We start from the raw sequence: 19,433 nt of genomic DNA, 5'->3' as shown, positions 1-19,433 counted from the left end.
CTGCTTATATGCAATGAAGCTCCTGCAACATTTTTGTGCTAGAGGAGCACTTTATGGAGTAAAATGTGGGGAACTAAACACAAAGGAATAACCTCATTAGTTCCAGTAATCCTATAAAGCATTTAGAGCTCCTTGGACTCTACAGGGCAGGAGATCACTAATTTATACATAGTGTCGACAGTTTGAAGGAAACCGCTGTGTTTATCCCAGCGTTAGCTAGATCCTTGTACACTAGCACTATACTGACCCAATTAAGCCACTTTAAGCGATAAATGCTCATGTAGAAGGGAGGTACCCAGTGAGCTGCAAGGCAGCGGAGTAGGTACTAACATCCATTTAGAGTCTCCACGAGAGGCATAGTTAAAAAGCCACTTTTGGGTATAGAAAAAACAATGCTACTGAATACCGAAATCAGTAGAGTGAAGAAAGTGGAGAATGGCTGTGCTTCACGTTAAGCTTAAAAGATATCGCTGTTCAAGAGCCATTTACAGGTGTGACACAGAATAGTAGTTGTGCAGGCACGCTCAGAAATGGCTTCACTAGTGCGGCGTGCTAATAATTAGCCTGTTCCTACTTATTAAAGCTCCAAAATACCTTAACCATTGATTTACAATCCGTGGAAAAATAGCAAATCCACTGTTAGTTATAAGAGCAAGCTCTATATAGCAAAGCATAAGGTGGGAGGGGGGGGGGGGGCAAAAACAAGGACAAATTTTAAATGTTTCTCTTAGAAAGTTGCTAGAATAACAGGTTTGCATTAGCATGCAATTTTCTGAAGGATATAACATCTAAAACTCAAATATCTATCTTTAATGAGTTCAGTCCTCAATGGTTTTCCAGGAAAACTCTAATGTGATGAGGAACAGACCAAAAATATGAGTAGAAAATCATGAGTTTCTTTGAAAATCTGGACAGTTGAGAGGTTTTTGGGCTGTAACATACAGATGTATTGAATCCCAAACTAGTGTTGGTTGTAAAAGGAAATGTCAAACTTCTTTTCTATCTGGCATCAGTGAAGCCTGTATCATTCAAGAGAGATTCAGTGGTCTGGAGTGTATCTTGCAGATCTGTTGTTATGGTCTTTAACTTGCTTGGTTCCTGTATCATCCAGGGACTAATACATGCACTAAAAGAGTGTCCCTTTTCCTATGCTTCTCAACTGTCCAGAGTTTCACAAAATATCCACATTTTCCTCATATTTTTTATCTGTTTTTCAAAAAAAATATGTGGTTTTCTTGAAAATCATTGTGGATTGATGTCAGTGAATATTAACAGATGTTTGAGTTTCAGATTTCATGTCCTTCATTAAATACATGTTAATGTAAATTCTGTTATGCTAGCAACTTTCTAAGTTTATAAGAGCAGTAATTAAAATCTGTCCATGGTTTTGAACCTTTACCCTCCCCCAATTATCTTTGGCTTTGTCCAGTTTTCTTTCAGTAAGATGTTGAGAGGTATGCCTTTTCTTCATCCTTTGTGTTTGAATTCAGTTCATTAGTAACTGCTGACCTTTACTTTTAAGATAGTTTCACGGGAAAGTTGTGTGTTTCCCAGTATGGTTTACATTATCTGATATATGCGTTTATGATGTTTTGTTGTAAAGAATAGTTAATTTTTCAAGGCCTGTGTCAAGAGTCAGTTATCAAGTTTTAGAAGATTTTTAGTATTGTGATACAAAAATAGAAATCATAATTGTCACACACATGCTGGTACTTAAGTCGTTTAATGTTTTGTAACTTCACTAGGAAACCTGGAAGCTTGCCATTCAGAAAGCTAAACAGATGCCTGACCCTTGGGCTCAGTTCCATCTGGAGAACATTGAAACAGAAACAGCAACACGTTACAGGTTTGTATTTTTCCCATTACTGAATCAATTTTTAATCAACCGTTGCTGCAGAGGTTGAAGAATCATGTATTTCTCAGATAAGAATCAAAAGGATGAGGGTAGGGCATTAGTTTGTTTTATGTTACACATGCTTGCATGCTCAGATACTGTTGTGATAAGCTTCTTGTCCATGTTGAGCCCTTGCAGGAATAAAGTTAACTGCTGTTCATGTGGACCTTACTACTTGTGAGTGCTTTAGCAAACCACCTTTTCCCATTAGTCTGTTCCTTGCTGTGTCCCTAGACTTGGCCAGAAAAAATTGCTGATAGGCTGGCCAAGTCAGTGCCTGAAGGTGGGTATGCAGGGACAGAGTAGCCCTTCATGCTAGCTGGGGTTGGGCTGTTGTTCCTTTCCATAAAGGTCACACAGTTAATGTCATGGACTCACTGAAGAGAAATGGCCTTCCCATTTGCACAGACATAGTACACTAATTCCTGTGTTGCATATTCTCCCCCTGATGCCAGTGATCTCAAAAGCTTCAGAAATATTTATTCTTCCCATACCAGACAGGCAGCATCTTTCTGACATGTTTGCATCCCTCCTTACTTTAAGTGACATTTCAGGCAGTCATGGTCATTATAGAATATGGGACAGCAAACATAAAATATAGTATCCTTGCTGTTAACCACTGAATGGGTATGTAACATTTTTAAGGGGTTAGACTGGCAGTTAATATGCAGTTAAAACATCACATTACAATGGATTTTTTTAACCACATCATATAAAACCACTCTCAGTTTTAGTAAGCCCAGTTACTGTTCTATGATGCTGTGTTTATTCTTCATTAAAATCCATTGATCTTCATTTTGAATGCTTGAATAACTCTCAAAATGAATTTGTATAAGAAGGCTAAACAATGCTGGTAACAATGTCATTTATTTTGTATTTTTGTTATGGTTTCAATATTATTTTGCTAATTACCAGATAAAATTATCAATGAAGAAAAACTGCATTATACCTCAATCTATCATAATATTGCTGAAGATTTTCCATGAAAAATATGAACCACAGAACTGTTTTTTTTTTTTTTTTTTTTTAATCAGGCCTGTTTTTTGTAAGTAATCTGGCCAGTGTTTCTGTTCAGGTTATGCAGCTCCAAATTAACTAGCATAGAAGAGATTGTATTTACTTTCCAGTGCTAGGGGGAGTTAGGAGTCAAGACTTGTTTGACCTGTTACTGACTTGTCACTTCACTGTAATCTAATATCTTTACCTCTTTCTGTACATTTCACTCTCCAGCTTCCTTTTTTCTGAGTAATTCTTCCTTGGTCATGTCGTTGTAATATCATTTAATACCTGTATATGGCTGTTTTCACTTCCTACTCCCACACCCATACTTTCTTGGATTGAGATTACTTGTTTGCCATATATTCATAGATAAATACTAGGCTGTCAGTCACAGACTGTTACAAGTCTAGACAGTACCCAGTGGTCAGAATCAAACCATGTACGCTGTATCAGTGAGGTAAAGACCTTAACCATTATGACAACACTCCCCCTCTCATAAGGTTAACCTTTGAGTTGCAGTGATTTACTTTTATGGTAGGCTACATCACATCTTTATTAAAATATCAATTAAGACATAGAAAAACATACATTTACAGGCAACACATCATATTACCATATTAATATTTTCTTATTTACTTACATTGTACATCATACATTTTTTTCAGTCATCAGTCCAACATTACATAAATTGCTGAATTCCTGCTTTTTCGTAAACTTCACATTATTCTTCATGTATTGTTCCTCCAAGTTCCATTAATTTCTATGTAATTTTCTCTTAACCTTTTCTAAAGATCCCTGTTCCAATTTTGTATCTTGTTTATGATATTCAGTACTTTGACTACTGTTGGTTTAGGCTTTGATTTCCATTTTCTAGTAATTGCTTTTTTGGTTGCCAATAGAATTAAACTTAATAAGGCCTTACTATGTCTAGGCAATTCAGATCCTGTGTCCCAATGCAAAAGAATCATTTCCTTAGTTACAGCTATGTGCTTACCTAATATTTCTGACAGAGTACTCTGTGGGGAATTTTTAAAATCTGCCAACTCATTACATTCCCACAACAGATGTTCCCAGTTACCACTTTCTTTCCCACCACACCTCCAACATTTGCTATCTACAGGAAGACAAATTCTGTGAAGTCTGCTTTTGGTATACAAATACCTATGCAAACACTTCCAATACTTGGGAGCCATACATAATGTCCTGCTATTGTTCTTTTCTAAATTGCATTTCCATTCTCTTTTCATAGTCTTTTCCAACTTCATTTGATTGATTCATATAGTTATCATTCAATATTTTATATGCCCTAGTAATGAATGCATTTTTTAACAGCCGCTTCTGTTCTAGATTCAGCTAAAAACACTACCAGAGCAGGTCTTTCAATTAAGATTCCACTATCCCTTTCTATTTGTCTGTACTCTAATATCAATCCCAGGTAGGCAAGGTAGTCTATAGTCTCCAATCCAAATGTCTTCTTGGCCTCATTCAGCTGTATTACCTTTCCTGCTATAGTTATTTGCTACCAATATCTTGGGTCATTTGCCAGTTTTTTATAGTAAAGTCCTGCCCTCTTTTCCTACTTTCTGTATCCTGACTTGCTGTCATCCCTATTGCCAAAATCTCCTCTCTCCGTTCTCATGTTGGCTTAGTTCTTAAAATACTTTATTCTACTTTATGAAAATAATATTCTGTATGGCTGTTATCATTTTCCTTGAGGATTTTCACTGTCTCTTTATTTCTTGAACATCCCCTGCTAAATCAACCCTTTCTATTCTGAATTATATCCTTCTGCTTGTGTTATGTATATGAGCCTTAAATTTGTAGCTTAAAAATAACCCTTCGGTTCTGCTAATCCTAAACCACCCTGTTCTTCTGGAAGGCTGAGATTACCCCTCTTGCCTTCTTTCCCTCCCAGATAAATTAATTCAGCTTTATTAATTACTGTCCACAACTTCTCCGGTTGATAAAAATATGCCTGACCCATATATAAAACTAAAGGGACTAAAACATTTTTACTGCTTATTACAATCCATATCCAAAAACAAGAGCTTTCATTTTGTCTGTTTTTGTAACATCTTTTGTTTAATCCATACTCCTAAATATTTTGTCTTGTCATGTCCACATAAATACAGGTAGTGCTGAACCAATTTGTGTTTGGATACATAATTTACAGCTATATTTTTTATTTTTCTTCTTTAATTTTGTATCCTGAAAAGACTTGAAACTGTCTCAAAATGTTCCACAAAACTGAGATGTCCCTCTCTGGATTTATCAGGTACAAAATAACGTAATCTGTAAATAAACCCGATATTTCTTGATTACCATAACAATTATATCCTTGAAATGGTGAGTCCTTTATTTTCTTTCCCAATGGCTCTAAATATAAAGCAAATAACAAAGGAGAAAGAGGACACCCCTGTCTGGTTCCACTGTTGAAACACAACTTACCAGAGAGGAACCCTCCCACTTTAATTCTTGCCTCTGATCCTTCACGTAGCCTCCTAATTAACCTTATTATTTTATCAGGGAAAGCAAATGCTTTTATTGCCCTACTTATAAAATCCCAGATTACTCTGCTAAATGCTTTCTCTGCATTAAGACTCAACAACAACTGTGGTATTTTCTTACGTTCTGCTTTCCTCTGGGTCATCATTGTTCTGCTAATATTGTCAGATATGTTGGTCCCCATCACAAAACCACATTGATCCAATTCAGTCAATTTTGGCAACCCCTTTGCCATTCTTTTAACTAGTACAGACATAAACTATAGTCACGGTTTACAACTGAAATGGGTTTGTATGAATCTGAGTCTGCTAGGTCTTTACCAACTTTTGGTAATACAGTCACCACAGCTTTCTTCAAAGATGTTGGTGCTTCCCTTCCTTTTAAAATACTGTTATACAAAATCTTACAGATCTTTATTACTTTTCTTCTCTTCTAACTTCCAGATGTCCACAGGAATACTATCTCTTCCTGAAGACTGATTACACATCACAGTTTTTATGTCATTTCCTCCTATTTTAACTGTTGGTTGTTGAAACTCGTCTATCTCAAACCTTGGCTTAATTAAGCCTTTCATAAGTATTTACATTTGTGCTCTTTTTTGATTTCCACATTTCTGTGGGTTACACAAATTATCATAAAATCTCCAGAATAGCTCTAATGCCACTACATAAAATGTAGTTGTTTTTCTTGTTATAGGCTCCCTAAATTTTGCAACAACCCTTTCTACTTTCTTCCTTTTTATTTGATTTTTGTCCTCCCTACTCATCTTTCATTGCTATCGTCCCTCATGCCCCATCTGCACGGGGCCAGCCTGCTACTCCATGCCCACACGGACATATTCTGGTAATTGCTGGGGCTAGTCATGTATTGTAGGCAATGGGTCCCAGCATTTTGAGCTTCTGTCCATGGGGTTCTTACTTTTTTTTTTTTTTTTTTACCTACCCTGTTACACCTCCCTCTCTTCTGTGGCAGCATGGTACAGTCCTGGGGAATTGTCGTCTTGGAGTGTTCATCTGCCACACACCCCCCCCCCCCCCCCAGGATAGGGATACACAGCCCTCACTGTCACTCTGTCATTTGCTTGGGACATTAATGGAACCCCAGGTTACCTGGGTTGTAGTCAAGGCTTTATCCATCTATGCCACCTGAGCATTCCAGCCCTATCTTGCCTAAGTCATTGTGCTAAATGTTTTTGTGTACTGGAGTTATTATCAAAAAAGTAATTGCTTAACAGCAGTCTTTCTAACCTTAAGCATATCATCTAGATAATCCTTTGTTTTCTCTTTAACACTCTGCATTTGCATCTTTTCTTGGTCTATGAAATTCCCCTTGTTCTGCAATACTTTAACCTTTGTCAGCCCCTCTAAGTAATTTGTATTACTTCTTAACTGTATCTCTTTCCTTTTTATTTCTGTCCTGTTTTTAAACTCCATTTTTATTTTATCATACTCACTAGCTATAACTTTTGAAAATATTTCTATCTTCTTAAATAACTCTCAAATAATTTTCACTACCCCTTCCTTAAATTCCTCTCTTTTTAAAAGGTAAGTGGGAAAGTGTCAGTGGATCCATTTTTACTTCATTACTCTGCATTTTTATCTTACTTTTTCATTGGTACATGATCTGAAATAGTTATTGGTTGTATATAGAAGCTTTCAATTTAATGTCTATGTTCCTGTGAGGTATAATGTCTATCTAGTCTAACCCAGTTATTGTACTTTGGGGAGTAATGTGTAAATTCTGTCCAAATTCCTACTACTGAATTCCATACTAAATATTGTTATAAAGTTCTGCAGAAGTATACCCTCTTTTGTTATATTTTCCCTTCTAGGTTTATCTGATACATTCTCCCTACTGCAAATCAAATTTTGGTCCCCATCTGTAATGTTCCCCGCTGAAAGCTAGTTATTTTCCCCAAAATGTCTTAAACTCCCTAGTAGAATTTTTTGTTGGAATTTAAATGCATGTCTGCATAATCCTTCTCCCTTGCCAATAGCTCCTTACTACCACAAGTCTACAATTATTTTTTTTTCCTTTTTTGTCACTATTGGAGCACCTCTAGCATTTAATGTAATTATTCCGTTTCCTTTCCAAAGTCCTTTCTTTGTCAAATTCATATGCTCTTTCATTTTCAAATGTGCCTTCTACAGCATTGCTATAATAATACAACACTCTTTCTTTTTTGTCTGCATATGTAAAGCATAGCCATTATGATAAAAAAACTGTTATTCACAACTATAATGCATGACAGTTTCTGAATGTATATTTTCAACTTTTGTGTTACACTGGTTGGTAGGCTGATCTTCTGTATAATTCGTCTCATCTCCATTTGAGCCTTTGTCATACAACTCTTGCTTTAATGACAATCCTCAAGCAAACAAAAAGCTAACTACGTTTTTCAGAATACCCCATCTCATATTAGCTTAGAACAAACACACAAAACTATGTCCATCTTCAGAAAAATGAAGTTTAACCCTCCGCATAGAAAGAAATTGGCCCAAATTGAAAGCTGCACTGACAGGCATTGCCTAACCCAAATTTAAGGTTACCCATGCTAAAGCGCATATATACTACAGTCTGTGTTCCCACTTAACACTGATTGCTCTCTGGACCTTTATTATCTCTATTCCCTCTCAGATGTGAAAAAACAGCTTGTATGCTTTCAGAAAACATTAACTTTTAACCCTATGAAAAAGTGACTGTAAGTAAAACTGAATTGCACACTGTGCTGTAAAATGCATTAAAGTATTAAACTGCTATCTCTTCTTCACTTCCTATAATTTCATACTTTATTTTTCACTTAACTGCTTGCCATTATACCTGTAAATGTTGCATTTCCCTCAGCAAAGAATGTTCAGAACTCTCAAAATTATAAATGTAAGAAACTTGGCTTTTTTTATGACTTTCATCATTTTGTCTTATTTTTCAAGCCGTCTGGCTTAAAAAAAAACTTGTAATGGCTTAAGCCAAGAGCATTAATACAGACATTTACCCTTGTAAAAATAAGAGAAAATACTTAATTCTTCATGTAATGTTACCAATGTACTTTTGCATCACACCCCAGCAGCCCAGGATAGCAGCATATTCATAGTAAACTTACTTTTGTCAAGCCTTTCTACTCTTGTTATACTGTAAAGTCTATATTTCTTACAACTAAAAAGTACTTGTTTACTTTAACATCTTTAACATATGTAACAGTCACTGAAGACTCCTCTGCATTTAAGATACTCCTGAACACTAACTACCCAAAACTGCTTTACTGTATATAACATGCTGTTTATATCATGAATTGCTTTATACAAGTACTAATAAAAACAAAAATTGTATTACTTACAGTTACTTGTTTCCCCTTTTAGTGTCCTTCGGCAATGGCATAGATTAGGGTATATGTTTTACAGTCCACCCACAAGTTTAACAAATTCTACCAAAGTCCTGTCTTTCTCAGACACTTTTTCTTGCAAAGCAATATTTCACAAATGCGGTATATGCTGTATAGCCTCCCACTGTATAGTGTTGCTGGTGGTCTTCCTGTTCATCCTCTGTCTCCAAAGACGAGATTCTGGTTCAAGTTGAAGGCACTCCTGATTCTTCTAATCAGCTCCTGTTTTTCTGTCTCTCAAGCATTTTCCTTTGCAATACTGGAAAAGGTTTACCTGGTGAAATCTGTCTATGAGCTTTATTGTCCAAAGAATGAGAAGCAATGTCCCCTTCTGTTTGCTGGCTAACTTTTGTTGGATAAACTTTTTTTTATTTCCTCCTTAGCCTGTTCTGCATCAAAAAATGAATTTGATCCTCCAGGAAAAAATATTTTGAAGACAACTGGATACAGGGTCTTGAATCTCACACCTCCCTGATTGCTGGGATAAAGTTGTTTCTCTTCTGCCTGATATACAGTGAATAATCAGTTTCCACAACACTCTGATCGCTCCAGTTTTAATAATGTTCCCTTTTCCCCCAGTTTTGTTAGAATCAACTCTCTGCTAGAATGATTGCATCTTTACTAATACATATTTTGGCTGCTTTCTCAGGGTCAGGTTTGGAGCACATATATGATGTGCCCTTTCATTTAACAAATCTTGCTGTGGAGTACCAGTCCAGTTACTTATCTGTGCTTTCATAAAATAAATACAGTCTGTTCCTTTCACTTTCTCTAGTCTAATCTAGGGTTTTCTCTGTATACTCTGTCTTCTAATTGTACCATTTTTTTGAAACAGGTCTTCTTGGGAAGTCTCATACTCAGCCAGCCTATTCTTCATTTCAGCCTCTGATTATTGCAGTTTTGTCATTTCATTTGAATAGAGAGTTAAATATTCTATTTTTTCCAGTCTTGTTGTTGGAGTTGCTGTACCCCAATGTTTCATTTATTTTATCACCTCTGAGTATTTGATGTATTTTTCCTCTGTATTACTGAAAGCCATCTCTTGTACCAAAGCTGAAGCTTGATCTGCTTTTTTGTGAACAGCTGCAGGATTCTTCCCAGTCACTGTTTTCTGTTCACCTTTTCTAGTTAATTTCCTTTCAAGTTCTCCAAATGTCTCCTTTGCTGACATTACTTGCCATTAACTGAATTTTACTCAAGCTGGCAGAATTATTAGTTTTTATTTCACAATTTATTTTTTTACACTGGGAGAGTATACCCTTTTTGGTCCTGAATTTCACCTTACCCCCACCACAACCACCTGATTATACTGTAAAAGTAGCAGGAGAGAAACTGTAGGAACTGTGTGGAAGGAAGGAGGGGTGAACTGAGGTATCAGGTTACATATTCAACACAACTAAGGCAGTGTAGTTTTTTTAATTCATATTATATTAATATAGAACAGCTGTTTTAAATAATTATTTTTTAATTTTGATTTGTTGGTTTATATTTAGGTTTGTAACTTTACAGATGCCTGCAACTGTTGGCTTCCAGTTTAGATTTTTGATGTCAAGCAGACTAGTTGATTTTTGAGTGATCAAGTAGGGCTTGTAGGCTAGGTTTTAACTCATAATTAGTATACATTTGAAAAGTTATTTTTAAGGCAAAACAGATGTCATTTCTCATGTTTTTAAGTTTAGTACTGCTTGGAGTATTTTTCATTTCTTTCATGTTTTAGAAGGTTTAATAATTGATCTGTTGTTGTCAGTGTTCATTTTATCTTTGACATATGGGTTTGGTTCAATATCGGCACTGACTCGGCCATTACTGTAGCTCGCACTGGACAAAAACTTTTGACTTTCATCTCTACCCATAATTCCTGTAGCCCAGTTATCTCAGATCTCATTTGCCGCTTTTCCGGACAGATGCATTCACTAGAGCTGTCTTGCTTAGTTTTGCTTTTTGAATAGTTCTTTTTCAAATCTCTATTTTTCAAGCCTTTTCTTCTTCTTCTTTAAGTGTTTATTTCCTTTCGCTGTTCCTCTACCCTGTATTTAGTGATTGCTATTCCCTTTCTGTACACTTTGGTGTATTCTCTGCTATCATTGTTGATACCTTTCTTCTGTACACTTCAGTGTACTCTTTAACTGTCATCGCTGATAGTCTTTTTCTTTCTTTCGTTCCTTTCCTTCCTGTCACCATTTAAAAAAGGGGGGCGGTCTTTCTGCCTTTCTTGTTAACAGTTTTTCCGTATCTCTCTTTCGCACGAGTGTTTTGTGTATGTTTTATGTGTGTGTGTGTGTGTGTGTGTGTGTGTGTATGTGTGTGTGTGTGTGTGTGTGTGTGTGTGTGTGTGTGTGTGTGTGTGTGTGTGTGTGTGTGTGTGTGTGTGTGTATGTGTGTGTGTGTGTGTGTGTGTGTGTGTTCCAGCCCATTTTTACTATGGCTGAGAAAGCTAAGGCCCCTTCTGGCTTTAAAAAATGCCAGAAGTGCAGTCACAAGATACCTCTCTCTAACTTGCAGCTTTTGTGTGTATATTGTTTGGGTCCTGTGCATTTACAGGAGAACTGTAAAATTTGCCATATTTTTAGCCATAGGGCTGTTGTTGAGAGAAGGAACAAGCTGATTTTGAAAGGCTTGATTCTTTCCTCCTTTGGAAAGGCCATAACTGCTACAGGTAGAAGTAAATTGGTTATTTCTTCGTCTTCTTCTTCGTTCTCTTTGGAGAAGGGCAAAAAGAGGTGTTTGTCAGTACCTCTCCTTCAGCACCAACAGCTAAGAAACATAGATGCTCAGTTCTCAAAATCTCCTCAAAGCCAAAGGACTCGGACTCTAAGATTTTAGTACCAGGAAAATCACCGGCACCAACCACAATTTTTACCTCAAAACACTTGACTCCGTTGACTTCGGCACAAGACAGTTTGCAGTTTGCCTTCTGGGTCTACATTGGCACTGACTACTTTGGTGCAGACCTTGGATACAGGGCAACAAGGAGCTCTACCCAGGACTTGTTACTCACCATCTATTGACACCTTTGTGTCTGATTGCTATTTAAACTTGAAGATAGTAGTAATTAAGTTATTCTGAGGAAGTCCTTGATTGAGCAGGGAGGAAAGCTTGTTTTATTCTTGTGGATCCAACATGCTTCTTGAAATAAATATCTTTTTGCAGTATTTTTACTGTGGAATTATTAGTGTCTGGGCATATATTGTGAATTGTCTTGCTCTTTTCGTGCCATTTGTTTTTTCTCCATTTGTGGGTGAGCTACCCGAGGTGTTTCTTAAGTGACCTAAATCACCCTCTCCTTCCTCAGTCTGTTCCACCAAAAGCTTTACAGAACTCGACATGGAGAGACTGGTGAATAACATTTTGTGGGTGAGAGGCTTCACAGGACTCCCTTTGGCTCCGACCCCTATGGGCTCAGGATCTAAGCCTTTATTCACCCCCTTACCACTCCTTCTCTGACCTCTTCAAAGGTTTTGGAGTTTACAGCTCTGAGTCTTCCTGCACGGATGGTACCGAATCCCGAGATGTCTCTCTCTTCAGAGCCAGTTATTACCCTGAGTTGTTTGGTTATTTCGGAGCTGGAGACCTCCCAGGGCAGTATCTGTCCTGTTGGCTTCAAGTAGCAGGAGTCAACTCCAAGTTTTTCAGAGCCATCCCTGCACCTTGGAGTGTCGGCATGATTCAGTTCAGCTCCGGGTTCTGTCTCGGGGGCTGTTTCTTTTGAGCAGGTAGTGACCTTGGTTCCAAGGCAGTCTATCTCAATTCTGGGCTCTCTTCCCTCTTTGGGGGGGCAGCCTTTCAGGCAATGGAGAGGGCCTTGTCTCTTACAGTGACTCAGCCAGCCCCTTCTTCCTTGGAGCAGATACCTTCCCCACGTCCAGTCATTCAACCTGTCTTTCCAGTGGGGCAGCGAGTATCGAAACCTCAGGAACCTCAGGTACATATTCTGTCATCTTCTGAAACCTCTCCAGATTATCCCCCTAAGGAGGTTCCTCAGAAGAAAAAGTGCAAGAGGAAGCACTTGGATACCCCACAGGAATCGTTCACAGAAGACACTGATTATGATGAAGGGGAAGAGTCCCCAAGGTCACCTCCTGAAGATGTCTCCTTTGGAGACATCCTAGAAATTTTGAAACAGAGGTGTGACTGGAAGTTCCAAAACCTTTCCTCAGAGGAATCAGTTCACCTGCAGGCTTTCGGTACTCGTCCGTCTACCTCTTGGGTGACTCTGCCCGCGAATGAAGTCATCCAGTTGATTTTGCAGTGGGCATTGAACGCTTCAGACACCATTGAACCTACCCCAAGAGGCCAGACAAAATTTTATCTTCACCTGAGGATAAGCAATTCTGAGCTAAAGTTTTAGTGGTAGATGCTATGGTTGTAGCAGCCACCACAAAAAAGGAACTGCTGAGGAGAGTTCATCTGTCCGTCTACCCAATAGAGAGTCTCAGGCAATGGATAGATTTGGGAAGCGAGTTTCACTTCATCTACCTTAGCCTTTGAATTTCCTGGCACATTTCACCAGACTTCAAAGGGATCTAATCAAGGAGTTGGATAGCCTGGTGGGAGCTGTTACTAACGGAGTCCAAGAGAAGGTTGCTTCCCAGTTGACCACCCTGGAATCTGTGTCAAACTCATTCATGAGGTTCATTGCACGTGCAGCTGAAGGGACCACCAGAGCAGCGGGTTCAGGTGTAGCTATAAGAAGACATACCTGGATGTGCCTATGTGACTTTGAGGAACCGTTTAAGTCTTCATTCATCAATGCACCTTTTAATAGCTCGTATTTGTTTGGCCTAAAAGTAAGAGAGACTTTATTCAGGTGTGAGAAAGATGGTAAGACCCTTTCTGCTGTGGGCATGCATTTTTCTATCTCCCCATCTATCCTTTTCTGGGAATCAGATGAGAGGTGGAAGGATGTGGTTCAAAGAAATCCCAAGGGCCTTTCCAGGATGCACATGGAGGCAGTTCCCCCAGGTGCAGAGGGGAGAACTAGAATGGAAGATGCCACCCACGTGGTATAGGTGGTCCACAGAATCCGGGCTTCAGGGACTCCTTCCTGGGTAAGCCCTTTCAGCATTCCTGAAAGGAGTCCCAATTATCTTCCTCTGGAGGCAGTTGGGGGATGCTTATCCTTGCTCCCAAACACCTGGCTGAATATAACAACAGATTCTTGGGTGCAACGGATCATATCCAGAGGTTATATCATACCATTTTCCCATCTTCCCCTCATATGCAAAAAAATCCTGATGTTCCACCCAGTCAGCAGGAACCAGCAGATCTAGAAATTCAAAAACTGCTAGACAAAATAGTCATCCAGGAAGTCCCACCAGACCAGAGAGGATCCAGAATTTACTCAAGATTCTTCTTAGTGCCAAAAAAGACAGGGGACTGGAGACCAATTTTGGATCTCAGTGTATTGAGCAAATCAGTTTGAAAAACAAAATTCCCGATAGTCACAGTACAGTCCATTCTTCCGATTTTAGGAAAGGACGACTGTATGTGCTTCATAGATCTTTATGATGCGTATTACCATATAAAAATGGACAAGTGCTCCAGAAAGTTCCTCTGCTTCCATCTGGGAGCCAGTCATTACCAATTCAGGGCACTACCCTTTGATCTCACCACAGCCCCCAAGGGTGTTCATCAAATGTATGGCAGCAGTAGCAGCTCACTTGAGACTGCAAGGATTCCAGGTGTTTCTGTACTGGATGACTGGCTTACTAACACTCCGACCAAGCATTGACTCCTAGAAGCAAGGATTATGCAATCCAGACGTGTGCATACTTAGGGATAACTATCAGTCAAGAAAAACCTCAACTGTCTCCAACCCAGAGTTTGGAGTTTATAGGAGCATTGCTGAATGCAGCAACAACCATAACATCCCTTCTCCCAGTAAGACATCAGAAAATCATAACCCAGGTGAAAAAGATTGTGTAACCCAGGTGAAAAAGATTGTACACAGGAAGAAAGCTCCCACTCGCTTAGTTTTGCAGGCCCTAATTTCTATGGCAGTGACAATATTCTAGTTCCCCATACCAGATATCACATGAGAATTCTACAGTGGCTGCTGGCTTCTCAATGGTCTTTACTATATCAACTCATGTCAGACCAGATTTTGATCACCAATCATTGCAGAAATTATCTAGCTTGGTGGCTTCACTGCAAAGAAATTGTCCTGGGTTGCCCCTACATCCTTCATTGCTCCATTTTGGCCTCAGCAGTTATGGTTCCCCTTTCTTTGGCCTTATCGAATTCAGTGACCATGGACTCTGGACCCAACTCCGGACCTTCTGTCCCATGCAGATGGGCTGGTTCACCCAGACATTCTGAACCTCAAGCTGACAGTATGGTTCCTTCAGTTCCACTAGTGGCCAGAAGTCTTAACCTTTCTTCCCCAGTATGCCAAATTCTCCTAGTTTCTCATAAACCTTCCACACAGAAACTATACAATAGTAAATGGAAAAGATTTACCATTTGGGCACTTGAAAGGGATATTGACCTCTTTTTCACTTTTATTGATAATGTTTTGGAATTCTTGGCCTCGGTTTTCAATGCAGGAGTTTCCCCTTCTACAATCAGAATACAGCTAGCAGCAATTTCAAATTTCCACGATGGTTTGGAAGAATGTTCCTTGACTTCTCATAGACTATATAAGTCATTTTTGAAAGGGACACTTTTGCTGAAACCTCCTTTCAAAGATCCTATCCCACCTTTGGACCTAAACTTAGTGTTGCAAACTGTTGTATATTCTCCCTTCAAACCATCTGCAGACTGTGACCTGAAATATTTGTCATGGAAAATATTATTTTGGGAGGCAATAACCTTTGCTAAAAGTATTCAAAAAATTCAGGCTTTATCATGTAAACCACCTTACCTAATATTTTATAAGGACAAAGTCTCCTTTATGAACAAATCCCACCTTCGTAGCTAAAGTAGTGCCAGAGTCTTAATATCAATCAGACAATTAATTTGCCAGTATTCTTTCCAAGTTTTTCAAAGAGGGATGAATACTATCTGCATTAGCTAGATATTCACAGACAGTTACCCTTTTACTTTCACGGGACAAAAGACATGAGGAAATCTGACCAACTATTTGTCTCCTTTTCAAGTGCTAGGTTTGGTAAACCAGTCAGCAAGGTGACCTTAGCCAGATGGCTCAAGGATTGTATCGCCCTTATCTATGACAAAAGGAAAATTGCCTTACCTAGACCTGTTAAAGCACACACTACAAGATCTGTTGCCACTTCAGTAATTTTACAATCTAGAACTTCAGTGGATGATATATGTGCAGCAGCTACTTGGGCTTCTTCCCATACCCTTATTACTCATTACAAATTGGATTTGGTCTCTAGGGGAAGAGCATCCTTTGATTTAGTGGTGCTCAGGAATATCCTTCCATGAGTCCTCCCAAGATGTGAAGTAGTTGGAGACTGTGCCCTATATGTCAAGGATAAATTGAAAATTAACAGCATCAGATAAAGAAGTTATGTACTCATCATAACATTCCATCTGTGTTGTCTATTTTAATATATCCTTGACTCCCCTCCCTCTATCCCCTGGCCTTTAAAGACTCTTTTTCGGAACGGATAATATACCACTTTTCTTATGGTAACCTTTGAGGTATAGCAGATATGGTTTCTGTTGAGGCTTCTTTATCTGTTTATCTATATCTAATCTGCAAATTCGATCTGAGGTAATTGGGAGACAGGCATTATGAGTAGAGGTGAAGCTCGAGAGTTTTTGGTCAGCGCGAGCTGTAGTAACGGCCGAGTCAGTTCCTATGTCAGAACCAAAACCAAATGTCAAGGATAAATGAAAATAGACAACACAGATGGAACGTTATGGTGAGTACATAACGTCTTTTTAGAACTCGTTTATAATCTGTATCTGGAATTGACAGACTATCGATTGGTTGTATATGTCTAACTCTCATTTCCTGGTGCATAGTATAATAATGTTTTATTGATTTATATTTGGTTTTGCTACATATTTTTTTTTAGTTTAGCATTATTTTAGTCTTCTGTGAAATATGAAAATGTTTAATATCAATAGTTTAATACAAATAGTGACCTTATTTTTTTTTTATTTATTTATTTTTGGATTAGGATGTATTTGTTTTGTTTCATATTTGCTTAAATCAGTCATATTTTTAATTTATGTTTTAATTTCTGAAGTGGAGGTTAAGGCAATAAATTAAGTTTTTGTGTATATCTGATATTTAAAAGAGAAGGTTTTTAAAAGAGAAGGCTGTGTGCTACTTTTTCCTTGATACCTGAAGACCTATAAATCTGTGAAGAAGCCTGTGTAGAGCATTTAATTTAATGGAAAATTAGTGTTATTATGTTTGTGTGTGTGTGTGTGTGTGTGTGTGTGTGTGTGTGTGTGTGTGTATATATGTGTGTGTGTACATGCACATGTCTTCACGAGTGCGTGTACAAGCATGTGTGTGCATCAGCTTGTGTGTATGTGATGCAGTAAGACTGCCTGCTTCTTGTGCATCTGTTAAATGAATCTGATGTATGTTCATAGGTTCATACTAGGCTATCTGCCCTAGGGCATTTATAAGCCTAGCCAGAGTGTGTTTGGCTTTTGCCACCCATTTTAAATTAATTTTGCTATGCCCTTTTTCGAGGTTAGTATGCTGTGCCTCTGTCTAACAGTGACACAGAAGTGATACCCGGGGTAAACCTACGATTCCCTATCCACTCATCAAGATTCCTCTTGAAGAGAGTCAATGAGGGACTCTGCCTAACCTGGACTGGGATTTTATTCCAGAGTGAAGGGAGCCTCTGGGTTATGAATCTGTCCCTCCAGCATGTCCTATTTATTTCAGTGCTGAGGTTCAAGTCTCTCGGCGTGGCTCGATGGGATTTGGATTTTCTGAGGTGCAGCATGTCCATTAATTCCGGGTTGGACATGGCTTTATACGTCAGGCACAGATCGCCTCTGAGCAGGCGGTATGTCACTGAGTAGAGCTGGAGTTTCTTTAACCGGGCAGCATATGGCATCTGCTTGAGCCCTTTGATCCTCTTGGTGAGGTACTTTTGGGGTCTTTCCAGTTGCTGCAGGTGTCTGGTAAGGTACATCCCAAAAGGGGCATTGTACTCAATTATGGACCTGATGAGGGATGAGTAAAGAGGCAAGATGACCTCCCCTGATCTAGATGTGAATCCCTTCATGATAAGGTGGGCTATATAAAATGTTTTTCTAACCACTTTGGCCATGTGGTTGTCAAATGAGAGATTGCTATCAACTTGGGTCCCCAGGTCCCTAATTACTTCTTTTGTACTTAATGTATTACCACCTATGTGGTAATTTGTGGGCACTTTGTTTTTGCTAAAGAGGATGACTATACACTTTTTGTCGTTTAGCTTGAGGCCATGGCTCTGGCACCAGTTGTCTGTTTCTATGAGGCCCTTTTGTAGGATGCTTGTGTCGGCTGGAGAGTCGATTATAGCGCCCAGTTTGCAGTCATCTGCGAACTTGGTCAGCCACAGTCCTTCCGTGCTGGCCTGTACCTCCGAGAAATATATACCGAGCAGGAGAGGTCCCAGAGCTGAGCCTTGTGGGACGCCACTTGTAACTGGTTTGGAGTCTGACATAGCTCCAGCAATTCTAACCATGTGGGTTCTGTCCTTGAGCCAGTTTGCAACCCATCTAGTGACATAGGGGTTTATATTTAAGCTGGTGAGCTTATCTATAATGCCCGAGTGGGGTTTGTATTGAAGGCTTTTGCGAGGTCCAGGTAGGCTGTGTGGACCACCTTCCCCTCGTCAGTGGCCTTGGTGACTGTTTCAAAGAAATCGACCAGGTTTAAGAGGCAGGATCTGCCCTTAACAAAGCGGAACTGGGTAGGATCCAGTGTCTGTAGGTCCCCAATATCTTTTTTTATGAGGTCCATGATGATCCTTTCCATAGCTTTGCAGACCAAGCTAGTCAGGCTTATGGGGCGCCACTCTTTGGGTACATATCCTGTGGTAAGGCTGAGATTGAACAGTAGTTTTATGTTTGAGTTTAGCTCTTCTTGGAGTTCATGTAGGACGCAGCCCGGGACACCGTCTGGTCCCATTGATGCTGTGTTTTTTGCTTTGGAGAGGGCGGTTCTTACCTGAGCATCTGAGATGTCAGGGGGGCAGCACTCTGCTGGGATAGATATTTGCCCTTTTGGTGGGGAGGGGGGGGGGAGAAGTTCGCGGTGAACCTGTCAGCTAGGATGTTGGCAATGTCTGTGGGTTCGGTGTATTTTTTGTCGTTTTGGACTAATTCTGAGCATATCTGGGAATTCCCACCCAGGTTCCTAACATGACTAAAAAAAGCCTTGTGATTATCCTTAGTGTCCTGTGCAATTTGTATGGCCTTAGACGATTTTATGAGTGACCATAGTTTTTTGCTAACACTGATCAGAGATGCCTTCCCTTTTTGGGATTTTGATCTATCATGTAGTAGCTTCCTCCTTCTATTGTATAGTTTGTTTATGGCTGGGGTCCACCAGACAGGACGTCTGCCTTTGAAGGATTGGGTCTTGGTTTTATTTGGGATTGCATGATCCATGCATTCCTGAAGGTGTTCATAGAATGCGTTTATAAAGGATTCTGCGGTCTGGGCCGTATTTTCCACAGGCCCCGGGGCTTTGAAGGATTCCACCTCGGTTTTGAGGAGTGTGAAATT

At 39.2% G+C, this 19,433-nt stretch overlaps 1 protein-coding gene across 5 annotated transcripts in view; it reads left to right on the top strand.

The window, feature by feature from the left end:
* The window catches only part of EEF2K (eukaryotic elongation factor 2 kinase), a 469,356-nt gene that overhangs the window by 163,841 nt on the left and 286,082 nt on the right, over positions 1 to 19,433 (top strand). For all 5 annotated transcript variants that reach the window (XM_044089631.1, XM_044089635.1, XM_044089634.1 and 2 more), the window contains one exon: positions 1,746 to 1,846. In XM_044089631.1, the coding sequence (XP_043945566.1) occupies positions 1,746 to 1,846 (101 nt within the window). The remainder of the gene's footprint in view (positions 1 to 1,745; positions 1,847 to 19,433) is intronic.

Source organism: Protopterus annectens, chromosome 12.part0 (assembly GCF_019279795.1).
Source record: "Protopterus annectens isolate FY-2018-M chromosome 12.part0, PAN1.0, whole genome shotgun sequence".
Classification (NCBI taxonomy): Eukaryota; Metazoa; Chordata; order Ceratodontiformes; family Protopteridae; genus Protopterus; species Protopterus annectens.
Note: the sequence above shows the minus strand (reverse complement) of the source record. Positions and strands in the feature narration are given on the sequence as shown.